This window comes from Hypanus sabinus, chromosome 23 (assembly GCF_030144855.1).
Source record: "Hypanus sabinus isolate sHypSab1 chromosome 23, sHypSab1.hap1, whole genome shotgun sequence".
In the NCBI taxonomy this organism is placed as follows: Eukaryota; Metazoa; Chordata; class Chondrichthyes; order Myliobatiformes; family Dasyatidae; genus Hypanus; species Hypanus sabinus.
This window is the reverse complement of record NC_082728.1, coordinates 47,401,341-47,428,325: the sequence shown is the minus strand read 5'-3', so window position 1 is coordinate 47,428,325 and position 26,985 is coordinate 47,401,341. Positions and strand designations below refer to the sequence as shown.

Sequence of the window (26,985 nt, the reverse complement as noted above, 5' to 3'; positions counted from 1 at the left end):
TTTATTTTTGGTTCCTAGGGGAAATGTGGTCAGCCTTGATGTTAACCATTCTTAAAAAAGAACATGTCTAACATTGCATGAAAAGTTTGCACACACACAATCCCCCATAATGTTGATTTCAGTATGAGCAGCTTTAAAATCCTGTAAACACAATGGCTTGTTTTATTTAGATTCCTATGTTTTCATACCAAACAATTGCAAGCATGATTCTTCTATTGTACAGAAAATAAATGAATTTCTATTCCTTTTTTTGTCATGCTCCTTCCTTGTGATTATCCAGTTCAGCAGAGCAGGCTTGGACAGGAGCACCTTGGAAGATAAGCTGCAGGATTACTGCCCAAAGAATTGATGATTCAACAAACTGAGACTTAAGGGAATTACAATTATTCCAAATAAAATTTTACGCTTTTCTTTTCAAACTTCCTTTTTGGTGTTTGTGTATTGATAGCAGCAGGTTAGGAGCTTCCAGATAATTTTGGAGTAATTAAAGTAACTAATCCCATGTATTAACTGAAACAGGGAGAGTACTTGGCATCTACTGAGCTGGCAGATCTCAATCAGGGCAGGGCTAGGGGCAATATTTTTAGTTAGTGAACAGAAAAGGAGCTTAAGTGCTTGAACCTTGTTAGGTATCCAGTCATCTCATCAAGACACAAGTGTATCCTCACTGGATGAATGAGGATAGAGCTGTTTTATCACAACACTTACAGCTGAATAGCTACAGCAAGGTTAAATAGTCAACACTTAATGTGTGTAGATAGGGTTTACACCATCAACAAGAGGAAGACAAAGGAAAGGTAAAATATTTTCAGGATTGGCCTTTTTATTTGACAGGTTTGGGAACTGTTTAGGATAAATTAACAAAAACCAAACGCAATTCCAAATGCAAATACTTTGCTGTAAGAACTACAGATGGACTAGTATTATCCATCATAGTAGTGAATCCAAAAAAGACAAACTAGACTGCAAATGTTGAAATCTAGAACAAAAAGCAGAACGCTGGAAGAACACAATGGTTCAAGCAGCATCAATGAAGGCCAGAGCCTGCATCAGGTATATGGGGTCCTGAGAGCAAACAGGTAAGATTGCCAGTATATAACATCAGGAAAGAAATGGAGGGATAGGTGCAGAGGATTGTAGGTGATAGATAGAACCAGATGGGGTGGAAATGAAGGGCAGGTGGTGTTATGTTTTGTAACTTCAAAACATTAAGCACATTCAAAGGAAGACATGAGAGTCTGAAAATGTGGGTTAACTTTGAGTTCACTTTCAGTGAGGCTCACTCATATCACGTGGTAATGTGATAATATATGCAATTCATGTATTTATGCATGTAACCCATAATGAATTATTTAAACAAACAAGAGTGCTTAATCAAGCTGTATATATATATAAATCAAGCTATATATATATATATATATATATATATATATATATACACAAGATTACTCAAATATTACTGAAATACTAGATACACAACAGGTGAGGGAGGGGATGGCAGAGATGAGCAAAGGGAGAAGAAATCTACACAGACTTGTGAGATGTCACACAAATAGGCGCCAGCTTTTAAAAAGTAAAGAAAAACAACTTAGGTTATTGAAGAACCAGGAATTCTGACATGGTTGATTTGTATTGAGTGTACATGTTCAGAAATTGGTGAGAAGACAAAAAAGTCTGAGACTGCCTCCTAGATGTAGTCAGTTAATATGAATCACTTCACACCAATATTGAACTTGACTTAGTTCAGCGTAAAAACTCTGCCCTATCAATTTCTTGTTGTTTTACATTCTCCTTCTTGGCCGAGTACAGGAGTAGACTGGTCATGGACTAATACCTACAGTACAAGTTGGCATTCTGCACTGCAGTACTATAGGGCACAGAGAAAGAACTAATCTTTATCAGGGAGTGATCATTGACATTGTGCATGGAGTTGTTCTCCAGGAATGTAGTTCATTTTTTAAAATCCGCAAATAGACATTACTATGTATATTATATTGACAATGTACAAGGAACCCGCACCTTTATTGTTGAAGGTTCCCAATCCTTGACACTCTGTCATTCTCAAGGCCCCTTCATGATTGGATGATGGGGTGGGCTGCAGAATAAGGATCCATCAAGAATAAAATGAGGGTGAATGCAGGTTAGAGGGTGATCAAGACAACACAGAGAGATCATTGAAAAGGGAGATCAGGGAGATGCTGGGGTTGGGGGCACAGAGATGACTGGGAGCGACACAAAAAATGCTAGTGGAAATCAGCAAGCCAGGCAGCATCTATGGAGAGAAATAAACAGTTGACATTTCAGGCCATGATCCTTCATCAGGACTGGAATGGAAGGAGGCAGAAGCCAGAATGAGAAGGTTTGGGAAGAGGAAGAGTTCAATCTAGCAGGTGACAGTTAAGTTCAGCTGAGGGGGAAGGTGAGTGAGTGAGCGAGGGGTGAAAGTTGTGAGAAGCTAAAAGGAGAGAGGTGGAAGAGGTAAAGGGCTGAAGGAAGAATCTCATAGGGATGAAGGGAAGGTGGAGAACTGCAGAGAGGTGATGGACAGATCCTGAGGTTGGAAGACAGAAGAGAAGGGGCTGAGAGGGCTATCAGATGAAGAAGAAGGGGGAGTGGGAGGGCAGAGGAGAGTGGTTACCAGAAGTTAGAGAAATTGATGTTCATGCCATATAGTTTGAGACTAACCAAATACGTAGAATATGAGGTATTGCTCCTCCAGTGATTGATGTGAAGTCAGTGAGGCCAAAGAGATGAAGAGCTGACTGATCGTATAGCCTATGGAAATAGCTTGGGAAATAAGCCAGGACAATTATGATAGAGTGATTTGAGAGTTTGGGGGGACAGGTGGAGTTTGGGGGATGACACGCTGGGCAACTGCATGATGATTTGGAGAAGTCATTAAGGAAGATAATGGGAAAGTTGCTTGAGGGATGGAGATCGGCACTGGGGGAAATGAGTTGGAGTGGGAAGGTGACTAAGATAATTTGAAAGATAAAGGAGAAGAGTTAGGAGAATTTGAAGCATGGGTCTGTGAGGTTAAATGACATAAGTTCATGAAGAGGAAGTGATCTGAGAGATGGTCAAAGAAGAATTTAGGGGAGAGTTAGGTGGGTATCTTTTGGGATGATTTATGGGGATGGGGACAGGCTAGGAGAGGCTTTTAAGACAAGGTGATGGTGAGATGATGGGGGAGGAGTGAGGATATTAGCAGTGTGGGTTTGTGGGTGGAAAATAGAGCTCTGAGCTCCTTGGTTATAGATGTGGTATTTCTACAAACATCAAAGTCAATCTCAGCATCCAGATACCTAAGGCTTATGCCATCAGAGTGAAAGGAATTTGGTTCAGGTGATGGTAAAACACGCTGTGTGATGTCACTGGAGATGAACATTGTACAGTGATTTGGAAGGAGGCATCTAGTGTCAGTGTAAGCAGTTGTATTTAACATTGTGTGATGTGTAGGCGTTCTGGTCAGTCAGATCAATAGGGCCTCCAAAAAGATGCGTAAGGTCACTTCTGTTCTGTAGGGAAGTGAAGCAGCTAATTTGTACACAGCAGAATCCCACAGACAGTAATGAGTTGTGGCCAATTAACCTATACTGATTATATTCAGCAGAGGATAAATGAGGTGTGGAAAACCATGACAACTTCCTGTTCTTCAGCCCTACTTGAGTAGAATCTTTTTTTTTATCCGTCTGAACAGTCATGTGGATCCTCAGTAATTAAACCTTCAAATGAACAGTGACACTGACAATCTGGCATCCTCAATGCAGCATTGAAATGTCAACTGCGATTGTGTGAATCTGCTAGGCCATCTTCCCTGCGTAAAGGGCATCACTACTTTATCAATGTATGTACGTGTTACCCTAAAGATATCCTTTGAAATTATAGAACCATAGAACACTACAGCACAGTACAGGCCTTTCAGCCCTCCGTGTTGTGCCGACCCATATAATCCTTAAAAAAATACTAAACCCACACTACCCTATAACCCTCCATTTTTCTTTCATCCCTGTGCCTGTCCAAGAGGCTCTTAAATACCCCTAATGCTTTAGCCTCCACCACCATCCCTGGCAAGTCATTCCAGGCACTCACAACCCTCTGTGTAAAAAAACTTACCCCTGATGTCTCCCCTAATCTTCCCTCCTGCCCTCTGGTGTTTGCTATTGGTGCCCTGGGAAACAGGTACTGACTATCCACCCTATCTATGCCTCTCATAATCTTGTAGACCTCTATCAAGTCCCCTCTCATTCTTCTACACTCCAAAGAGAAAAGTCCCAGCTCTGCTAACCTTGCTTCATATGACTTGTTCTCCAAACCAGGCAACAATTATTTCTATTTTCCCTCATCCTCTTCTGCAATTTATGAGTTACAATGAGGTAAAGCTCCAGGGATAAGAGAACTCATTAGTATCTCGGCTCTCCAAAACTGAATGTGAAATTGTTGCATTTACTGCAAAGAGCAAAAGACTTCAGCAGGTCTAAGACTGTTGAAGCTGTCACAGATAAGAACAAAGTTGCCTTAGGGTACATACACGCAAATTATTTTCAAGGTGAAAGAGCAGATTTAATTAATGGAGACAAAGTATAAAACTAAGGAAGTAACATTAAATTTTCACAAAGCTTTGGTTGGGAGCACTGTACTAAACTGTACTTTTTAAGGAGGGCATGAAAGCTCCATAGAAAATGCTTTAGCGGATTTAGCAGTATGGAGCTATGGGATAGGGATTCATTTTTGCAGGAAAACCAGGAAAGATGGGATGTTCTGTTTGGAACAGAAAATGGAACAATTAAGTTTTTTGATCATTGAAACTATTGCATTTGATATTTTGATTCTTAAACAACCAAGAAACAATGAAACACCCCTGACAGAGTACTTGAAATATTAGAACATAGAGTATAGAACATAACAGCACAGTACAGGCCCTTCAGCCCACAATGTTGTGCCAAACTTCTAACCTACTCTTAGATAAATCTAACCCTTCCCTCCTATATAACCCTCTGTTCTTTCCATCATCCACGTGCCAATCTAAATGCCAGCAATATATCTGCTTCTACAACTACCCCTAGCAGGGTGTTCCATGCACTCACCAGTCTCTCTGTAAAAAAAATACCTCTGATATTCTCCTCCCCACCATACTTTCATCCAATCATCTTAAAATTAAGCCCACTCTTACTAGCATTTCTGCACTGGGAAAAAAAATCTCTTGCTATCCACTCGATCTATGCCTCTTACTATCCTGTACAGCTCTATTAAAATTTCTTTATTAACTTCACCTCTATTAAGTTTGCTTTTGCTGATATAAATCTATGTTAGAAGGCCAACCCCGTGGGATTATTTTGCTTTAAGATGCATATGTGGTCAAATAGATTACTGATCAATGGATTTTCTATGGAGGGTGGTTGGTTGGTGACGTGATAGTGATATAGGCTGTAAAAGTGATAGATATGCAGAAAACAACAATTAAAGCTTGAATCTGCCCATAATGAATATTAATATAATTCTGTTTTATTGGAGCTTCTGCTTTAATTGAAATTCATGGAGATCAAAAATGGATGAACCTCTTCAAAGTTTACTTCAGAATCAAAAATACTCAATTTGGTCAAATTCTGATTAAAAATAGAAATTAAATATATGGAACCAAAAATTAGAATTGTGTATTACTCATTCATGATTCATTTTATCTTTTTCCCATTAGCAGGGCAAACAAAAGCCACTTAAACACAAAATGTCCAATTTTGGCATTCTTCTGTAAAGCAAAACATACAAGTGGCAATAAGGTGTGAGATGAGGGATGGAGAGGGGCAGTGAGTAGTGTGTGTTGACACGGGGAGGTGACTGGGGGTACTTTCAAAGATGACTAAGGGAGAGTAAGAGAAGGTGAGACACGAGCCTGTCAAGATCATTGTCCAAGCTCAGTGGGGAAGAGGATGATTTGAAAAATGGTCAAGTTTGTGAGGATGATCAGGTAGGAGTCTACTGGGATAATTTTTTTTTGCAGTATTTCAGGTTAGCAGACTGCAGACAGGAATCTTAAGTGTAAGGAGTTGGAAGCCAAGTCTAGATAGACCATGAGCCCTTCTATTCAATATGATTATCTCTAATCTGCCCCAGTCCCTGCCTCCCTCTATGTGCCAGTACAGCCTTCAGTTCCCTGCTTTATCTCAAGTATATTTACCTCCAAAATATCATCTAACCCCAATGATTTAGGCTCTAGATTACTATGGGGTAGACAATTTGAGGAATATACCACCCTTTGGGAAAAAAAATTCCCATGCCTCTAAATAACTGACTTTGTTTTGGTTTCTCTCATTGAAAACCTCTGCCATGAGTGGAAACGTCTCAGCACCTACGCTGTTGTGGCGGCTTATGATCTTATATATTTCAATAAGATTACTCCTAATTCATCAGCCATTCAGGGCAGTGATGAGAAGAAATGTCTTCATCGAGCGATGAGTGAATCTTCAGAATTCATTAACCAACAGAGATATGAAAGATCTATGCTGAATATACACAAAATGAAGATCAGCGTGTTTTTAGATATGAGGATATAGGGTTAGTGCAGGAAAATGGTGCTGAGGCTAATGATGTACCATGATCTTAATGAATTGCAGAAGAGTCAGAATGAGTTGAATATTTTATTGTGCTCCCTTGAGTGAATTATTAGGACCAACAAATAAGCAGGGGGCTACATTTCCTGCATCCCATAGCTGTTCAACTGTTATTAGAACTTATGAGCAGTATGAAACTTGGAGAGTCTCAGTTACCTACTAGATAAGTGAGCACAGCGATAAGGATAACAGAAGAAAAAGTGCTTATGATTAAGAGTAAAGGGCAAAAACCCAGCCTCCTATGGAGAAACAGAGTTGTCATTCAAAAAGTTTGTGTCTGCTTCAGTGACAGTTTCATGACTAACTTACAAGATGAGAGATTAAGTGTCTCTGTCTACACAGTGTGAATACCTAAGTAGATTTGAAACAATCAGATTTGGAACAAGGCAAATTAGTAGATGTGGTAGAATATGTTACCTTCACGTCCCAAGTCCCAATTGTGGAGGTAGATTATTTATGGGAGCTGGAGGAGAACAAGGTGGTCATAAATGATCCAGCAGGTGCTCTTCTGAAATAAGGATACAGAAGTAATTGGTGTGGAAGGGATGTTTGATTGATGGTGAGGTCTCCTGTTTTAGCATGATTATCCTGAATCACGCACTGCTGTCACTAACACAGTCTTTGAGGTGATCTAATTGCCTCGATGGTTATGCACAATCCTTCAGCTGTTCACTGTTGCTGTCCACTTTGAGCTTTCGGGCTGTTTGTTTCTTTAGCCAATGACTAAAATTCAAATTAGTGCATCTACCATTGACCTTTTCTTGGGTACTAATTAATTACTGACTGCCTAAGTAGTCTGTGAAGAATTGCTTGCTGTAATTCATGCAGTCATTTACTCATTCACAAGGACACACACTGCATTAATTCATCTTAACGGATACTCTATTCTGAGCTCTGTCACAGAAGGATATTACCAAACAGAGGAAAATATCCTAATAAAATATCCTTCAGCATCTCTTTGAAAAAGTGTAGCATCCTTTCCGATTCCTGTGAATCCTTGGCAAGTGCCCACTTATATTGGAAAAGAAGCAATCATGCATAACCCAAGCATAAACCTCACAGGCTACCCACTCATCCTTAACGTTGAAATGGGGGCTTCCCTGTACCAAAGTGACAACAGAACGTTGGAGGGACTGAGCATGCCAGGCAGTGTCTGTGCAGGGAATTGGACAGCTGACATTTCAGATCAAGACCAAGATCAAAGGTGGTGACCGAGAGGTCAACTGCTCATTTCCCTCCAGAGATGCCTGACCCATTGGGTCTCTCCAGCATTTTATTTTTGATCCAGATTCCTTTATCTGCAGGTTCTTTTGTCTCCCTTGTTCCAAGGCAGCTCATTAAATATTTGTCTTTGTGTTAATTAGCCAAACTAGACACTCCTATTATTGCATTTGTTGTGACTTTACATAACAACCTGATGAAACAGCAGAAGCACAGCTGAAAGAGAAGGGTGTTAAGAGAGCCTAGTACCTCAATAATGTCAATGTGACAGAAAGAAATCCTGAATGCTTAAGCGATTAAATGATCAGATATTTAATTAATGTAGCAAAAAGGGATGGCTACTAAAATGCAATGAGTTTTCAAAGTAACTCTAACTGAATTTTCTGAAACTAGCCACAGTTTTGGATGGAAGCACTGTTAAATGTGATTATACACTGCCGAACGTTGTCGTCTTATTCACCATAAGTGAGTGAGGAGAGGATAGCATTCAATCATCCTCAGCAGCAAGAGGCAGTGCTGCTACAGCACCAGTCATAAGTGTGCTGAATTGCAAATACTGGAAGAGTAGCTTATAGAAAATCTGATGTGGGAATGAGGAAGAGAGAGAGAGAGAGAGAGAGAGAGAGAGAGAGTAGCATGAATCAATTCATTATTTGTAACAACTTGTCATGGTTTGACAAATATATGTAAGATTCCTAAAAGCGTCTAATGTATGTACTTAGTATTAACTATTATTGTGAGAAATATAAGGTCTATCTCAATTATTTTATTGCTATCAAAATGTGAGAAGTGTGTGAAATTCAGACTCACTATAGAAAGCCAAACCATACTTTAACTGAAAGCCCAAGCAGCAATTCAATAAGAGTAGAAAGAATGTTTCAGAAACATTTCTGTTCCTCAGTTTGTGCCCTGAGTCTGCTAAGCTCCCTTTGATATAAATGCAAAGGAAAGTGAGGTTTCAGGAGGACTGATGTCTTCCCAGTCACAACCTTGTAAACCATTCCCAGGTTGCAATTCCATTCTGGTTCATCCTCCAAGAGGCCTTTTATATCCTTCAAAACAGGCAAGATTTTAATGACAAATTTAACATTAATATAAAGTAGTGGAAATTCAGAACTGAAATATAAAGGATATTTAAGGAGTGTGTTAGAGTAATAGTTAAAGTAATCTGTATTTATCTGGTAGATTAAGACAAGATGGCTGACGCATTCACAAATCATCATGTTCTGATAACTTGATCATCAATGCCCTGACAATCAACATTTCTTTTTATTTTGTTCGGCCTGTCTGATTACTTACATCTTGAATATATAGAGAAGTCAATCCATTTGAATCAGAATCAGATTCATGATCACAAGCAACATTGATTTGGTGTTTTGTGGTAGCAGTACAATGCAGACATAAAAAATCTATATCCCATTATAAAATAAATAGTATAAGTGGTCAGCATTTTCAGTTATATCCAAATTAATAGCACATTCATATAAACATTGGATGTAACCTTGATGATTCATGGTACGTGGCCATGAAATACACAAGAAAAAAAGCTAGGATTGATCATTTATAAAGATCATTAAAAAATCATTTATGCATTCAAGATGGAAAAGAGATCTAGGACATCTGGGGAAGAGGGCCAAAAATGACAGATAGAACTTAATGGAGTTAAACCAGGGCAAGATATACACACAAACTGGTGCGACCCTGCAGAATATTAAAGAACCAAGAGACCTATAGATTCAGGTACATAGATCATTGAAAGTAGCAACGCAGATAACCAGGCTGCTGAAGAAGGCATATGATATGCCTGCCTTCATTGATCAAAGCAATGAGTACATTTAGTGAGATCAAATTTTAAATACTCTGGTAGGGCCTGAAGGTACTTTGGGCAGGCTGGAGATCATGCAGACTGCTGCTTTTGGTGAGTGAATGTAAGATTTAAACAAGTGGTGGGCTTGAAATCATTTGGTTTATTAGGCAATTGAAATGGGCCAATAAAAAGTGACCTTGATGAGAGTGGGATAAGGTTAGAGGAGGGATCTTGAGGCTTTGATTCAAGAAGTTTTGGTGAGAAGGTGTGGTAAACCATGTATATAGGTTGTAACTGGGTTATCTGTCTGGACATGCCTGGACACCCCTCTGCTGACTGCTCCTGTGGCTCCTCTCACAGATCCCTGGATAAAGGTGATTGTGTCACTGCTCCTTCCACTGTCCAGGACAGACATACAGCATGGACGTGGATCCATTTCACTGCTAATAAAAACCTTTCAGTATTTACTCTACTTCCAGTCTTTTGGAGTAATTGATAGTGCATCAATTTTATTAACAGTAATTTTAAGGCATGGAACACGTTCTGAGACCCGACAAGTTAGACCTCGACCCGCAAACACCTGAGGCCGGAAACGTTTTCGAACTCTGGCTAGCCTGCTTCGAATCATACCTGGAGGAGATTGAAGTGACCGAGTCGCCACGAAGCACAGAGTTCTCTCCAGGGTCAGTCCACAGGTCTACTCAACGATTAAAGACCAGCTGAGCTATGATGGCACGATGAGTGCCCTCAGTAGACAATACTGTAAATACCGTCTATGCACGACATCGCTTAGCAACACGGCAGCAGCGGCCCGGAGAGTTAAGCGCTGAGGTTGTCCAGGCCCTTCAGACAATTGTGCGGGCTTGCGATTGCCGGGGGCTGATGGCCGAACAGCATGCGGAGCTCCTAGTAAGAGATGCCTTCATCACGGGGACCAGGTCAGTGTATGTGTGCCAGCGGCTGCTGGCACACGCCGATCTTACCTTACATTTGGCGAATGAGCTGGCCGACACACTGGAGGCCGCCCTGCACAACTCTGATGCTCTCCAGGCACGTGATCTCCAGACAGCCTCGTGGACGCCGCAGACCCTGCAACCCTCCGGCAAATCGACCACAGCTGCTGCCAGTCGTGAGTCTGCGAAGTGTTACTCGAAAAAGCTGCCCGGCCCAAGAAGCTACCTGCTCCAGCTGTGGAAGGAAGGGCCACTTCGCCAAGGCCTGTAAGTCCAAACTGCTAGCAGGATCGAGTAGCGCCACGTGCGAGGCATGGGGGTTGCCATCTTGCCTGCACGCGGCCACCATGTACGAGACATGGGGGTGGCCATCTTGGTCGGTGCCACCTCGCACCACTTACAAGCCACAGGTGCTTACCAGGCACCCCAATGCGCCGGACCAAGACAGCGATTCAACTTTGGCATCCGTGACCCTCGAACAAAACGCTCCCCACCAGCTCGCAAGGTCAATGATGAACATCCTAGTGGAGGGGCGCAGGACAAGCTGCCTGTTTGACATGGGCAGCCCAGAGAATTTTATCCACCCGGACACGGTGCAGCGTTGTGGACTCTTGACACAGCCGGTGTCAGAGGATCACCATGGCTTCTGGGTCGCATTCCACAGACATCCGGGGGTGTTGTGTAGCGACACTAGTGGTGCCGGGCACAGAATATCGAGACTTTACATCACTGGTCATGCCTCAACTGTGTGCCCCTGTGCTATTGGGGCTCGACTTCCAGAGCCACCTGAAAAGTGTGACAATGGAGTATGACGGGCCCCTCCCACCAATCACTGTCTGAAATCCTCAGTTCTGTGGGAATATGTCACATACCCCGCTACTGACCACACACACACACACCGACCTGCGCATCCCACCCAACACCATGGCAACAACCGCACTTCTACCGACCCGAAAAGGCACAACTAATCAAGGCCACCTGCCCCTTTGAGTGACTGAGTGCCGAATTTAAGGGCCCCCTTCCCTCCACCGACTGCAATGTATACTTTCTTAACATAATCGACGAGTACTCGCAGTTCCCCTTAGCCATCCCCTGCCCCGATACCACTACCACGTCTGTCATAAAAGCCCTGCTCAAGCTCTTCACTCTGTTCAGATACACATGCTATATCCACAGTGACAGAGGGTCCTCATTTATGAGTGACTTGCTGCGCCAGTACCTGCTGGCTAGGGGTATTGCTACTAGTAGGACCATGAGCTATAATCCCTGGGGGATTGGACAGGTGGAGAAAGAGAATGCCATGGTGTGGAAGGCCACACTCTTAGCCCTTCGGTCAAAGCGACTACCAGTCTCTCGCTGGCAGAAGCTTCTCCCCAAGGCACTCCACTCCATCCGCTCCCTGTTATGCACGTCCACCAGTGCCACCCTTCATGAGCGACTCTTTTCTTTTCCCAGGAAGTCGACCACCAGGACCACCCTACCGACCTGGCTGACATCCCCAGGGCCAGTGCTGCTCCGGAAACATGAGAGGAGCAATAAATACTCCACGATTGTCAAGAGGGTTCACCTACTTCATGCGAACCTCCAGTATGCCTACGTGGTCTTACCTGATGGGCGGGAGGACACGGTCTCCATCTGTGACCTGGCACCCGCAGGAGTACCAGGCCCCTACCCTGAACACTCCATGGTGACTATGAACCTCGTACCCACCAAGGTGTATACCCACGAGACACCATGCACTCCAATCCCTTTACAGACACCACACAACACTCCTGTACCGGGTGCGACGCGCACACACAAGGGATTATCGACGCCTAATGTGTTGGCACCTCAAGTCAGGCCAGAGCCAGCACAACCTCCGTTGCCGGTGCAATCACCACGGGTGTTACGTAGATCGCAGCGACGGACTCGACCGCCTGATAGACTTAAGCTGTAAATATACTTGTTTTAAATGTTTCATTTCACCCCTCTGGGACTCTCTTTTTAAAAAGGAGGGGTGAATGTGGTAAACCATGTACATAGATTGTAACTGGATTATCTATCTGGACATGTCTGAACACGCCCTCTGCTGACTGCTCCTGCGGCTCCTCCCACAGCCCCCTGGATAAAGGTGATTGTGTCATTGTTCCTCCCATAGTCCAGGGCAGACATACAGCATGGACGTGGATCTATTTCACTGCTAATAAAAGCCTTTCAGTATTTACTCTACTTCCAGTCTTTTGGAGTAATTGATAGTGCATCAGAAGGCTAACACAAGCATCTGGTCTGTTTCTTTCTTCCTTCCTTCCTTCCTTCCTTCCTTCCTTCCTTCCTTTTCTTTCTTATTGCACAGGTAGAACAATGGTAATAACAGTCAGGACAAAGGAATACTCCTTTTGAGGGATGTGAGAAGACAAGGAGACCACCAGTATCCTTGACAACTACAGCTGCAAGAAGTGAACCGCCCAAGCAGCTGCTTTCAGACCACATTGATGAACTGTAGGTGGAGCTGAAAGATCATTCAGGAGACTGAGGGGTTGACAGCAGGAGATACTGGGAGATTGTTATACCTAAGGTGCAGGACACAACTAAATGGGAGACCTTCAGGAGAGGGAAAGGGAATAAACAGCCAGAGTTTCCCTATGACTGTCCTGTTCAAGAACAAGTGTATTGATTTAGATACTGTTGAGAGGATAAGAAAGCAGAGGAAAGCCACAGCGGTCAGGTCTCTGGCACTGAGTCTGGCTCTGTGACTCAGAAAGGGAGGGGGGAAGAGGTGAGCTATAGTGATAGGGAATTCCTTGGTTAGGGAAACAGAAAGGAGATTCTGTGGACAAGAACAAGATTCCTGGAGTGCATGTTACCTCCCAGGTGCCAGGGTCTTGGGACTCTTCAGATCAAGTCCATAGCATTCTTCAGAGGAAAGCTCACCAGCCAGGCAGTGGTTCACTTCAGAACCAGTGCCATAGATAGAAGGGGTGATGAGTTCCTGCAGAGTGAGCTCAGAGAGTTAGGTACTAAGCTAAAGGACATGAGCTCCAAGAATTATACTGGTGCCAATACTAGTGAGGCTAGAAATTTTCACATGTAGGTAAGGAGATAATGCAGGAGGGAATGTTTCAGATTTTGTATCACAGGCATCTCTCCGAGGGTAGGTGGGACCTGTACAGATGGGGCAGTTTTCTCCTGAATTGGAGAGGAACCAATTTCCTTGTGGGAAGTTTTGCAATTATTGCTCCAAGGGCAACAAACTAGAGTTGTAAGGTGATGGGAGTCAGAGAACCAGTGGAGCTAGCAGAGTGGTTGTGCGGAAAGAAGCCTGCATACAAAGACAGGGATCAGAAGATGGAGCATGAGAGCTTGTGAAGTCATATGGGTGGGAATGAGGAAGAAGAAAGGAGTGACCACTTTAGTAGGATTATATTATAGACCTTCCAATAGTCAGTGGGATTTGGAAGAGCAAATTTGCAGAGAGATAGTGGATAGTTGCAAGAAAAATAAGGTTGTGGCAAATTATGGAGAGGTATAGGAATGGTCCTCAGGTTACGATTTGAAATCGGAAAAAGGCCAACTTTGATGGCATCAGAAAAGATCTGGTTGGTGTGGACTGGAATAGCTTATTGTCTGGCAAAATAATTTTTGGTAAGTGGGAGGCATTCAAAAGTGAATTATTGAGAATACAGAGTTTGTACATTGCTGTTAGAATAAAAGGCAAGGCTAATAGGTATTGGGTTCCTTGGTTTTCAGAGGATTTTGAGGCTCTAGTTAGAAGGAAGAGGTGCATAGTGAATATAGGCAGCAAGGAACCAATGAGGTGCTTAAGGAGTATAAGAAATGCAACAGAACACTTAAGATTAGGAGGGTTACAAGAAGGCACGAGGGTGCTCTGGTAGATAAGGTGAAGGAGAATACCTAAGGCTTCTAGAGATATATTAAGGGCAAAGGGATAGCAAGGGACAAAATTGGTCCACTTCAAGATCAGCATGGTCATCTATGCATGGAGTAAAGGAGAAAAGGAGATCTTAAATTGATTACTTGCATCTGTATATACTCTGTAGCTGGACATAGATACAGTATAGAACTGAGGCAAATAGAAGGGAGATCAAGGATCATATATGGATTACAGACTTGCTGTAATTAGGGTGGATAACTCCCCAAGGCCTGACAAGGTGTCCCCTCAGACCCTATGCAAGGCTAGTGCAGAAATTGCAGGGCATGGCAGATGTATTTAAAACATCATTATCCTTGAATGAGGTGTCAGAAGAGTGGAGGATAGCTAATGTGGTTCTATTGTTTTGTTGTTCAAAAAAAACTCTGACATTATGTTATGAAATTACAGGGCTGTGAGCCTGATATCAATAACGGGTAAATTATTGGAAAGTATTCCAAGAGACAGAATATAAAAAATATTTGGATAGAGAGAGCCTGTTTAGGAATAGTCAACATGGCCTAGTGTGTAATAGTTCATGTCTAATAAATGCTAAGAGTTTTTTGAGGAGGTTACCAGGAGAGTTGAAGAAGGACATTGTCTACATGGACTTGGCAAGGCCTCTGACAAAAACATTCATAAGAAGCTGATCAAGAAGGCTCAGCCACTTGGCATTCAGGATGAGGTAGTAAATTGGATTCAACATTGGCTTAGTAGGAGAAGCCAAGGAGTGGTAGTAGATGATTGCCTCTGACTGGAGGACTGGTGGAGTGCCGCAGGAGTCAGTGCTGGGATATTTGTAGGTTGTTATCTATATCAACAATCTGGATGATAATCTGTTAACCTGAATCATTAAATTTGTGAGAGGACATCAAGATTGGGGGTGTACTGGACAGCAAGGAAGACTACCAAAGCTTGCTGTAGGATCTGGACCAGCTGAAAAACATGGGCTGAAAAGTGACAGATGGAATTCAATGCAGACAAATGTGAGGTATTGCAGTTTGAGAGGACAAACCAGGCTAAGACTTGCACAGGGAGTGGTAGGGTACTGAGAAGAGCAGTAGACAGAGGGATTTGTGAATACAGATTCATAATTCCTTGAAGGTGGTGTCACACATAGATGGGTTGTAAAGAGAGCTTAATTCACACTGGCTTTCATAATTCAGACAATAATGTATTGGAGTTGGGATGTTATGTTGATGTTGTGTAAGACATGGGTGAGGCCAGATTTGGTGTATTGTGTGCTTAGTCACCTACTTACAGGAAAGATATCAGTAAAATTGAAAGAGTAAAGAGAACATTCAGATGGATGCGGCCAGGATTTATAGGGAAGGGTTGAATAGGTTGGGACTTTATTCCATGGAGCACAGGAGAATGGAGAGATTTGATAGAGGTATACACGATTATGAGAAGTAAAGATAAAATACAAGCAAGCTTTTTTCATTGAAGTTGGCGGAGACTTGAACTAAAGGTCATGGGTTTAGCGTGAAGGGTGAAATATTTAAGAGGAACCTAAGGGGTGGTGCAATTGTGGAACAAGCTGTCAGTGAAAATAATGGATATGGGTTCATTTCAAAATTTAAGAGATTTGGATAAGTATGTGGATGGAAGATGCTATGGAGGGTTATAGTCCAGGTGTGGGTCGATGAGACTAGATAGATGTTGTGGTGTTCTATGACTCTTTGACTCTATGAAATGTGTTGGGACATCACGTTAAAAATGCACAAATGATTGGTGAGACCACACCTAGAGCATTGAGTGCAGTTGTAGTCACCTGGCTACAGGAAGGATTTTATTAAGCTGGAAATGGTGCAAAACGTATTCATAGAGTTATTAGTGAGGCTGCAGGTTTTGAGTTATGAGGACGCTTTTTTGGGGGTGTTTTTGCATCATTCTCTGTAAGCTCCAGCGGCTGATTGTATGAAAATCACATGAGGTCAGTAGATTTTGAAATGCTCAAAGACTCCATTTGGCAACATTCCACAGTCAAAGTCACATAGATTGCATTTCTTCCCATTTCTGATGTTTGGTCTGACCAACAACTGAACCTCTTGACTTTTGCATGTTTTTATGCATTGAGTTGCTGCCACTTGACTAACAGATTAGATATTTGCATTAAAGATTAGGTGAACAGGAGGACCAAATAAAGTGGCCACTGAGTGTATAAGGGAGAGGATACAATTTGCATTTTTCTGTGTGTTAATTATAAGATTTGTAAAGATTAGCTATATGTTCTGAAAACATTGAGTTAATTCAGAAAAAATGATTATTTTCAGGCTCAATGGAAGTGTCACAAGAGCAATAGATCGATTCTCTCTTAGAACAAGAGATAAGTTGACAATTTGTACCCTAGTCTCACTAAAGAATTAAAGGCAGCTCACTAATCATGGTGCATCACCTCACAGTACACCCTAGGAGATATATAGATTAGCACTGATCACAGCCATATCCAAAGGCAACACAGCAGTGTAACTCTGCCACTACATAGACTGGGCAAAAGGAAGAGATGACAGGATGAGACATGAACTAACCATAAGCTTGAAAAGGATAAAAGAAGAAATTAGGCCAGGACTAAAGGACATAGAATCAAAAGGAATGTTAAGTTAAACAGAAATTGTGCTTGGACAACCGTCTAGGAATATCAAGGGCTGGAGATATAATTAGATACGTGAACACTAGGAACATTTGAAATAATGTAGCCGAACAACATGACTACTGGCAATTGGTAATTCTAATCCTGTAGGAATCATTCAAGTAGCCTCAGGGTACTTGACTAAATCAACAGAACTAAAACTACACTGAATTCTTACTGCAATAAATTTTGTAAAATCATTTTATATAGTACACAGTTTGTTCACTGAAAACTGTTTTGATTTCAGTTGAGCAAATTAAGACCTTTGTTAGAATGACCCGTCTTTAAGAATAACCAGGATAAGTGCTTCTAAATGTTTTTTACTAGTTAGTTCAGAGTTCAAAGTACATTTACTATCAAGGCAGCCACAAGACAAAGAAACCCAACAGACACCATTAAAAAAAGACCACCAAACACCCAATGTGTAGAAAAAAACAAAGCATGCAAACAATAAACATTCGGAACTGAAGTTCACAGAAGTGAGTTCACAGCAACAAAGCCAGTCATCACTGCAGCCAGTTCAGCAGCCTGTTTGCTGCAGGCCGCAGCCTCAGTTCAGCACAGAGACGAGTACGCCCTGATCTTTTCAATCTGGCCCTGTGCTTATTTCGCCCAAGCCTCAGGTTTTTCCTCACTCTCGATGTGCTCACAGGCTCAGGCCCTGTTGCCTCAATTCAGCCCGTAGCTGACCTTCCCAATTCAGTCTGGTGCTTAAATTGGACCAACCTTGGGTCGGGGCCCGGGCCCCGGGCCCCCACCACCTCAACTCTGCCTCGCCTTGGTTTTGCCACGTGCACTCCAGCAATGGCTTACTCCCTGCTCCTGAGCCCGGGTCCTGCTGCCTCAACTCTGCCCGCGCATGCTCTGCACCTTCAAGACTTCTGGTCACACTGCAAAAATGCTAGGTTGCACACGCGATTCAAAAGCCCAGTTCCGAAAGGAAAGCCACAGGCAACTGACTGCAGTCATCACATCCAAGAAAAAATGTGATTAATGCAATAATTTACAGTTCTGTTTGTTTTGTTTGCTACCAGCAAGTCGCTGCTGTGCTCCACCAGCACTATCTTAAACCAATATAAGGCTAGAATGTTTTTGTTCTTGGAATGTGTCGCCTTCAGAGAGAATCTGTTATCTTTTACTCAAGTATATATTAGAATCACAGAACCATGCACATTTACAGTGCAGGTGGAGGGTATTGACCTTTATTCTCCTATATTCTCAGGACAAAGTCATTTACAAGCTTACATCCAACTACTTCAGCTGTTTTGTAAATGTGGTAAACTTTTTGCCTCCACCATATTGTCAAATTATGAGTTCTAAGTTCCCACCACTCACTAGTGAACTATTTTATTTCCTTACTTAAGCAGTGTTGAAGGTTTTGGAATGCAATTTGTTCAATGGACCTGCCAGTAAGCTACATGACTAATGAATTAGTCAAAGGGATACTGTGGTTAACCTTTACCGTCAACCAACCCTCCCTATCTGAAATGAGTCCAATTTATTGCAGGTCTATTTACTATTCAGCATTTAGCCAGAACAGCTGCTTTATTCCCCTAGTCACTATCTTCACAAAACAAACCAGCCACTTCAGACTGAAACATCCATTACCAACATCTTTTCAGTTGATCGTTTTCTGAGTGATGCCTTGATGTTGTTTTGATTGATTGGTGGGGAAAGTAGCTTCGGTTCTTAAGAAAGCAAAACAGCATGAAATATCTTTGGCTTGACTTAAATGTAAATTGCCTGTAGAACAAAAGGATTTGCATTTATATACCATTTTTCATTCCCTTAATGTCTCCAGAAAGTGCTTCACAATCAGTAGAACACACACGGTGCACAATCACTTTCGTAGCATTGGGGAAATGAGCAACCAATTTGCACATGCCAAGATCTCAGAACCATTGATAAGATGAGTGTGTCAGGGTCCGGTCTGGTCGGGAATCCACATTCCGGGTCTTGATCTGGTCCAAGTGCTCCGGACTCCGGGTCTTGCAGCTGTCCCTCCTGGCCCTTTTGAGCCTGTTAAGATCAGCCTGGATCAAGGAGGCAAAACTGTGGCCAATTCAGCAGCAGGTGTTTATAAAGGACTGAGACTGGGCAGGTGGTTGTTTTGTTCTGTATCCTGTTCTGCCCTGGTTGGAATCCGGTCCTACCCTGGTTGCTGCCTTGCTCGGAATCCTGCTCTGCCCTGGTTGCTGGACTGTTCTGGGTATGCTCTATCCGGTTGGTCTTGTTCCCCTGCTTCTCTCCTGTGTGCTGATCCCACTGTTCCGCCTTATTCTCCTAGCTTGCGCTGCCACGCTGTTGGTTGCCTTTCCCAATTTACCAACGTACCCGGTGGATCACTGTAGTTTTGTTGCTTACCCTGGACCCAGCTTCCTACCCGTTGCCTCCGTCGGGTGGGTCCGGCTGGACTGCCGCTGACCGGCAGGGGTTCTGCCCCTTCCTACCTGTTGCCTCTGTTGGGCGGGTCCGGCAGGACTGCCGCTGCCTGATGGGGGCTCTGCCCCTTCCTACCCGTTGCCTCTGTCGGGTGGATCCAGCCAGACTGCCGCTGCCCAGCAGGTTTCTGCCCCTTCCTACCCGTTGCCTCTGTCAGGCGGGGCTGGCCGGACTGCTGCTGCCCGGCGGGTTTCTGCCCCTTTCTACCCATTGCTTCCGTCGGGCGGGGCCAGCTGGACTGCCGCTGCCTGGCGGGGGCTCTGCCCCTTCCTACTTGTCGCCTCCATCGGGCGGATCTGGCTGGACTGCTGCTGCCCGGTGGGGGTTCTGCCCCTTCCACCTATTGCTTCCTAAGGGTTGTGCCCCGCACCTGCCCAGGTGTCCGTGACTGGCCCAGGCCATTGACATCCACACGCAACTCTTTACTCAGCATTAAGTGTCTTGCTAATTGTTTGTTTTTTGTATGGCAATTATGCCAACCTGATAGCTTTTGAAACAAAGGATGTTCAATCCTCAGTACTTTCCACCATCATAACATCTCCTAAACTCCAGCTTGCTTCTCCTGAAGGACAATGGTAGCAGACAAATAAGGACACCACTGTATCTGAGGAACAACAAATAGATTTCTAATCACCTCCAACTGTCTAGGGAGCTAGCCAACGATTATGGTGAGTCACTTCATTTCTCTTGCAGTTTCATCAGATGTACAACTCACCTCAGCTCCAAGGGTCAAGTGAATTTCAACTATCTTCTGTACTACTGAAAAACTTCATAACTGATTCCATCTAAACTGATTCCTCAAGGACAAGGAGGGCATTATAGAATTTGCACACTTGTTGTGGAGTTACACTACTCTTAAGCCAGTATAGGCTGCAGATTTGGGAAGTTTTGTAATTCAGAAGAATATTGAACATCCTCTGTTTCCAAAGGTTATCAGAAGGGCATATTTGGGAAAACAATAGATAATGGTGGTTTGAGGGATAATTTATTCCAAGCAAAGAGTTACACAAAGACATTTAATGAATTTCTTCCTTGTGTTTTTAAATGGAGACAATAATTTTAAGTTTACACAAACAATATCTCTGTTAAGATAGAGTGCAAAATAATATGTTAGGAATTTATCAACCAATCACATGCTAACACCTAAGGAATTTGGAAAACAAACCTAATTGCCAACTTGCATCTCACATGGTAATGATACTCTGGATTCTTGAGTTCTTCTTCTAATAGGTACCACTCTAAATTGTAAAATTACACCAAGATTATTTGTTTTTCAAAGCATTAGTTTTGGGATGTGGATATTGATGAAAAGGCTAGTATATTGGATTAATCTGGAGTGAAGAGTGGCAAGCCTCCTCCTTACAGCTTTGTGATTATAGAGTCACAGAGTTACACAACACAGAGAAAGGAGCCTAACTCATCCATGCCAGTCTACATCTCTATCCAAGTTAATCCCATTTGCTTGTATTGGTCCCATATCCCTCTAAACATTTCTTACCCATGTGTCTCTCCAAATGTCTTTCATAATTACCCATACTTCCAAATATATGGTCCAGCAACTCATTCCATCTTCCCACCATCCTCTGTGTGAAAAAGTTTTCCCTCAGGTACTACTTAAATCTTTCCCCTCTCCCCTGAAATCTCCATCCTCTACCATCCATCTATCTATGACTTTTGTCATTTTATATACATATATCCATCGATTCACCCATTCAGCCTTCTACCCTTCAAGGAAAACATTCACAGACTATCCTGCCTTTCATTATTACTCAAGCCCTCCAGCTCCAGTGTAATCCTCATGCACTTTTTCTTTACCTTTTCAGCTTAATGTTGTCCTTCTTGTAACTGGGAGGTCAGTTTGGTTTCACCAATGATTTGTACAGTTTCAATATGGTGTCCCAATTCCTATACTTAACTGATGAAGGCAAGCTCGCCTAATCCTGGAGGCTATTGATCACAATTATTTAACCAGAATAATTAGAACTGATGACTACTTATTCCCTATTGTACTGTTAATTAACAATAATTTCCTCTAGTGTGGGTGCACCATCCCTGTAGAGTAACAAAGATTTGAAGCATTATTGCTCCAAGTCAGCACCACATGTGAGGAGACTAATATCAGCAGCTAAACCTGAAAGTTTGCCTGACTAGCTATGGTCAGAATGATGAAGGTACTTCTACAGAACTATCAGGAAATTTCCAAGATTTTAATGAAGCAAAGTTGGAACATCTGGACTGTGGGCCATTGGAAAATGAAGACAACGGCTCCTACTGCCTTTATAGTGAGAGGGTTCCATAAGTAATTGGATATGCTCTGCAGTTAGAAGGTAAAGGTTTGGCATGGTACTGTATTAAGACATATGTTAAGGCCACAATAACTAGAAAGATGATAGGAGTTTCAAATGGGGAAATACCCAAGCTGTAACTTCTGGGTAGGCATTGTATATTTGCCCAAAACTAACCTCGTTCAGTAGGAGGAGTCAGATGAATGAAACTTCTGCATTTTTCCCCTGCAAAACAAAACAAATAATGTCCTTAAAGCATGTTGCATAGTAATCATTTCAAAATGTAGATCAGCTTCATACAATTCAAGGCATTTATCAATGACACAAGAGTTGGAATGGGAGATTCTAGATATTGTGCAGCACCACATTAAGAATCTCTGCTTTATTCAGAGAGGTCGAAAACAAATCAACAAAGATTCACGATAGAAATACAAGACATTAAACAGGGCAAAAGTCTAACGCAAACTGAAATATCGAAATAACCTTTAAGATTCAGAGATGTAACAATAACAGCGGTGCAATTAAACCCTATTTATTTTATATATTGAAAATATCATTGTGTTGATTTTGATTTTGCATTTACCTTAGTTAAACTCCCACCTGTAGCTTTCATGTTAACAAAATACACCCCTCCTCCAAAGTGAATCTTATGTCCCGTTTAAGATGTGGGCACTGTGTATGAATGACAAATACTCCGAAGCATATCCGTCTAGCGCTGGTCTAATCAGTCACAGACCAAGCACCACTGTCTCGGCATGTGTCTCCACTGTTTCCCTGATACATTCTTCGCACTGGCGGAACACTTCCAGATGCTGCCAACGCATTTAGAAATTCGCATCCCTTCCCTCCCACTCCTGTCCCAAACACCTATCCGTGTGGGCAGATCAATCGCAGTCACATTAGAAGGATGAAACTTAAAATATAGAGAGGAGGTGACAATGATTTAAAAAAAACTCTTCCAAGTTCCACAGCGCGCCTCGGTTCTCGGTCCGTGCGTCCAGGCGTTCCTGAAGGCCGTGACGACCATCTCCAGCCTCGGCTGCCGTCACTGTAAACAAATACACCCTGCAGCTGGCAGAGTGAGGTCAGCAAATAATCTGGACAAACTTTCGCACAGGGAGAGTTTCCTATTTGAATCCAGTTACACCAAGTGTTAGTTTTATTTTAATATGGTTGTGGACATACACATCTAAATTTTATGCGTATGGCATACATGGATGTAGATACTCAAGCTATATGAATACATTGGAATAAACAATGATTTTGACAAAAAGTTAAATTTTAAACATATTTCGATGCATAGAAAACCTAAAACAGATTTAATAGCTGGGCTTACAGATAAAGGTAATATAAAGTATTATTTAGATTCACGGGACGTATACAGAAATGCACAGACATTCTCACCCACATACATATGTTACAGCTATACGCACGTGTGTGTGCTTGTATTTGTGCACACTAGGAGAAACAATCAGGAGTAGCTAGACTTGTTTACCTTGACCACTGATATTTTCTTCGCAGGAGAACCAGATGCCGGCGTGGAAATAACAGATCACATACTTATCATCGCCGGTTTCCCAACTATATTGGACCACGCTGCTGTCGTTATTGCCCCGACTGTTATATTCGATACAGTTATTCTGCTTTTCCTTTAAGTTAGTTTTACAGAAAGGTTTCACTACTTTCCTCGTCCCTTCACACCAGTAGCTGGTACTGAAGGCGGTGACACAGAAGACCAGGGCGATAAAGTTGAGAGTAAGAGCTAAGGACGCCCGGTGTCTCCTGTCGATTCCCATTTTAACGCAGGGAGGTTTCAGATACAGTCATCCGTCCTGTCGTTCTTAAATGTCCAGTGTTGCTTTGCCGCCTCTTCGGAGCCCATCGTTCACCAGTTTGTTGAAGCTCTCCGGTGTTCGCAGTTCCATCCGATAGATGTTGTGTCTGTGACTGGGGTTGCTGTTGTCTCAGATAGGAGGCAGCATTTCCTCGCTCTGAAATCCGCAGAGCGCTCTCTCTCTCTCTCTCTCTCTCTCTCTCTCTCTCTCTCTCTCTCTCTCTCTCTCTCTCTCTCTCTCTCTCTCTCTCTCTCTCTCTCTCACTCTCTCTCTCCCTCTCTCTCCCTCTCTCTCTCCCTCTCTCTCTCTCACACACACACTCACTCTCTCTCTTCCTCTCTTTCTCGTCGCTCCTCCTCTCCCCCTTCTCTCTCACTCTTTCTCTCTCCTCCTCTCTCTCCCGCTCCCTCTCTCTCTCTCCCCCTCTCGTTATCCAAGCCAATCGTGTGCTGTTCGTTCGACCATACTGAAATAAGCGCGTACTGGTCACACGAACCAATGGAATTCAGTTCAGTGCAACAAGTTATCCCAACTACCGACCCACGGTATAGCGCACGGAACCCCTTGGATGATTTAATCATAGACTCGGGTGTATGGACTCCTGCCTTACCAGAGAAGTGATTCTCCGCAGCCAATCTACCAAGTGGTCTGTCATTTCAACCTCAACTGGCGCATCTGCATTGAGCGTGACTCTCAAAGCGTCCGGTTAAAGCATCAAGAAAAAGACAGACATAGTCTGCAACTCAAATTAAAACAGATTAATAAAGTCTGTATATATAATTCTGGAAAGTTTGCTTTGATCATATTTAAATATTAATTTAGAATTATAGATTATTCAAGAAATGACTGTAACTACAGACTCGCTGAGGAAACGGCGAATTTAAGTTTCAACACTGGGTCGTGCTGTTCACCAAGTGGGAAGATTAACCACCTGTCGTTCTGGCTTCATTATGACTGTAAGGTTTGCATCGATGAGGCGCATTTCACAGCCTCCGGCAGACCAAGCACGGTGGATCGATACACATTTAGTGTTGTCCCTGGTTTTTGCAACTGGTCTTCCTAGGCCGTCTTTCGTGTTGGAGGATATTGCCTTCCGCTCCATTTCCCTGGGTTAGGGACGACAGATGAGGCTAATGGCGAAAGCACAGACACTACCACCGGGTAAAGTAGGAGGGGCAAGTTCGGAAGAATTGGTGGGTAGTTTGTGAGACGGACTTAAGTTGAGGTTCACCCTGAGCATTTATGTTTCGAGGTCAGTATGAACTATGACCTGTTCCCAGGGGCAGATACAGCGACAGGCATCAAGTGCCGTCGGAAGGTCATCGATTTAGAGAAAGGCCCTCTTCAACCTGTTCGGGATTACCGCTCTTCCAGCACGGCGAGGTGTCCGTAAGGGAACGCAGCCAAATGGCATATTCTAGGCGAGAGGAGTACGTGCTGAGAGAAGCCCTGAAGCAGGGTGCTGCCAATGCACGGGTTCCGCAGGGAAGGACCATAGACTAGGCTCCTTCTGCTACTGGACATTGAGGGTTGAGTCTGGTGGGGAAGTCCCTCTAACACCAGACAAGCGTATCACTGCACGGAGCCACATGAGAGGCAGAGGTGCTAAGTACAAAAAAAAAGAATGTGATAAAAATTCCGAATGCATATTCCGACGCTAAGAAATTAACAACTTGGTTCTATATGTGTTTTTAAATTTGTATGTGTTTCTTTATTATGAATAAAGTACATTATTGTTATTATTGAAATAAAAGAATACTCCTTCAGGACTTAATAACCTCCTTGAGGTTTTCAGTACTGTTGGTGTTCTTGTACGCTGAGCTGTCATGTGTCAGAGATTCACGGGAGTCCGTGGGAAGTTTCAATTCTTCCAGGAGGCTTCGTGTGCATCCATTCATCGTTTCCTCTGTACACCTTGTAATTGTTTCCCACAAAAAACTCCAGAAAAAATCTTAATATCCCTATTTTAACACAGAAAGCTCCTAAAAAAAAAGAGGATGATAATCAGATACCATTGATTAATGGTGTTTGAGCAACACGCAGAAGACAGTCCATCGCCTCTTCAAATTGATGGATTAGGGGATGCTGGAGTACCTTAGTTTCCACACAAGCTTTTGCCTGGGCTTGATGAGGAAGGTCTGTCCCGTTGTCACCTGATATACAATGATGTACTCCAAAGAAGTATGGGCTGAGGGTAATATCCAACTGTGATCCAAGCTTCATCTCCACAATGCTAGACAATACCAGCTACTAATACTCAGCAAGCTTCAGCTTTTTTGCCGGTAAGTCCCAGATACCCAAGCTTCACAGGACATGTGCAGAGGTTTGGGGCAATTTAAATTAGTGCACCAATGTATCTCAGCATCATCCATTCCATCGTGGAAAGACCTTTCAACCAAATCAGAAAACACATGTAGGCTCTCCATTCAATTTATCTTCCAACAGTCAGCACCTTGGACAGCTAAGATTCAGTATAGCCTATGTGTTTTTGTTGGAGTTGTAAAGTGAGGCTTGAATGATTCAACCTTCATGGTTCATGTAAGTATACTTCCAAGTATATCAGAGTCAAGAGGGAGGTAAGTAAAACTTCTGTTTTGTTTTCTGCCTCTAGAAAAATGAGTCATATTATCTGTAAAATGTATTATAGAGAATTATGCAGAATTAGTATGTTCAAAACAAGTCATTTAGCCCAATGGGCTTATCACAATGCTTCTGGTCTAAATGAGCCTCCTCCCAGCCTAACTTAACATGTTGTTCAATTCCTTTCTCCTTCAGATACATCGTTTCTTTTTAAATGAACTTTATCACCACTGTCTGAGTATATCTATTTTGTTCTCTGTATATCTAATTCAGATTATTGACTAAGTGGTTGTCTGGCAATTACTGGTAAATTGTCACATGTACTGAAGTATAGTAAAAACCTTTTTTTGCTTGCTATCATAGACATTTTTTCATTATATTGGTACATTGAGGTATTTCAAAGGGAGAAGCAGTAACTTCAGAATACAGTGTTGCAGTTATGGAAAAAATGCAGAGCAAGCAGTTAATAAGGTGCAAGTCCACGATGAAGGAGATTGTGAGGTCGAGGGTCCATGTTGTCATTCATGACTTCTTATCATTAAAAGCATCAACAGCAAGGGTGGAAAAAGCCAGCTTTGGATAACTAAGGAAACAAAATAAGACATCATATTAAAACCCCATGCATTCAAATTGACAAGGGTAGTGGAAATAGGAAGAGTGGAAAAACTTTTAAAAAGTAACACAGACACAGAAAGGGAAGATAAATTATAAAAGT

The 26,985-nt window shown here is 42.6% G+C and overlaps 1 protein-coding gene across 1 annotated transcript in view; it reads right to left on the bottom strand.

The window, feature by feature from the left end:
- Positions 1 to 24,104, bottom strand: part of gsg1l2b (gsg1-like 2b) — a 187,226-nt gene extending 163,122 nt beyond the window's left edge. The window contains exons 1-2 of the mRNA XM_059948841.1: positions 23,351 to 24,104; positions 22,033 to 22,080 (exon numbers count right to left, since the gene is read on the bottom strand). Coding sequence (XP_059804824.1) covers positions 22,033 to 22,080; positions 23,351 to 23,651 — 349 coding nt within the window. The 5' untranslated portion in view covers positions 23,652 to 24,104. The remainder of the gene's footprint in view (positions 1 to 22,032; positions 22,081 to 23,350) is intronic.
- Between the last annotated feature and the right edge of the window lie 2,881 nt (positions 24,105 to 26,985).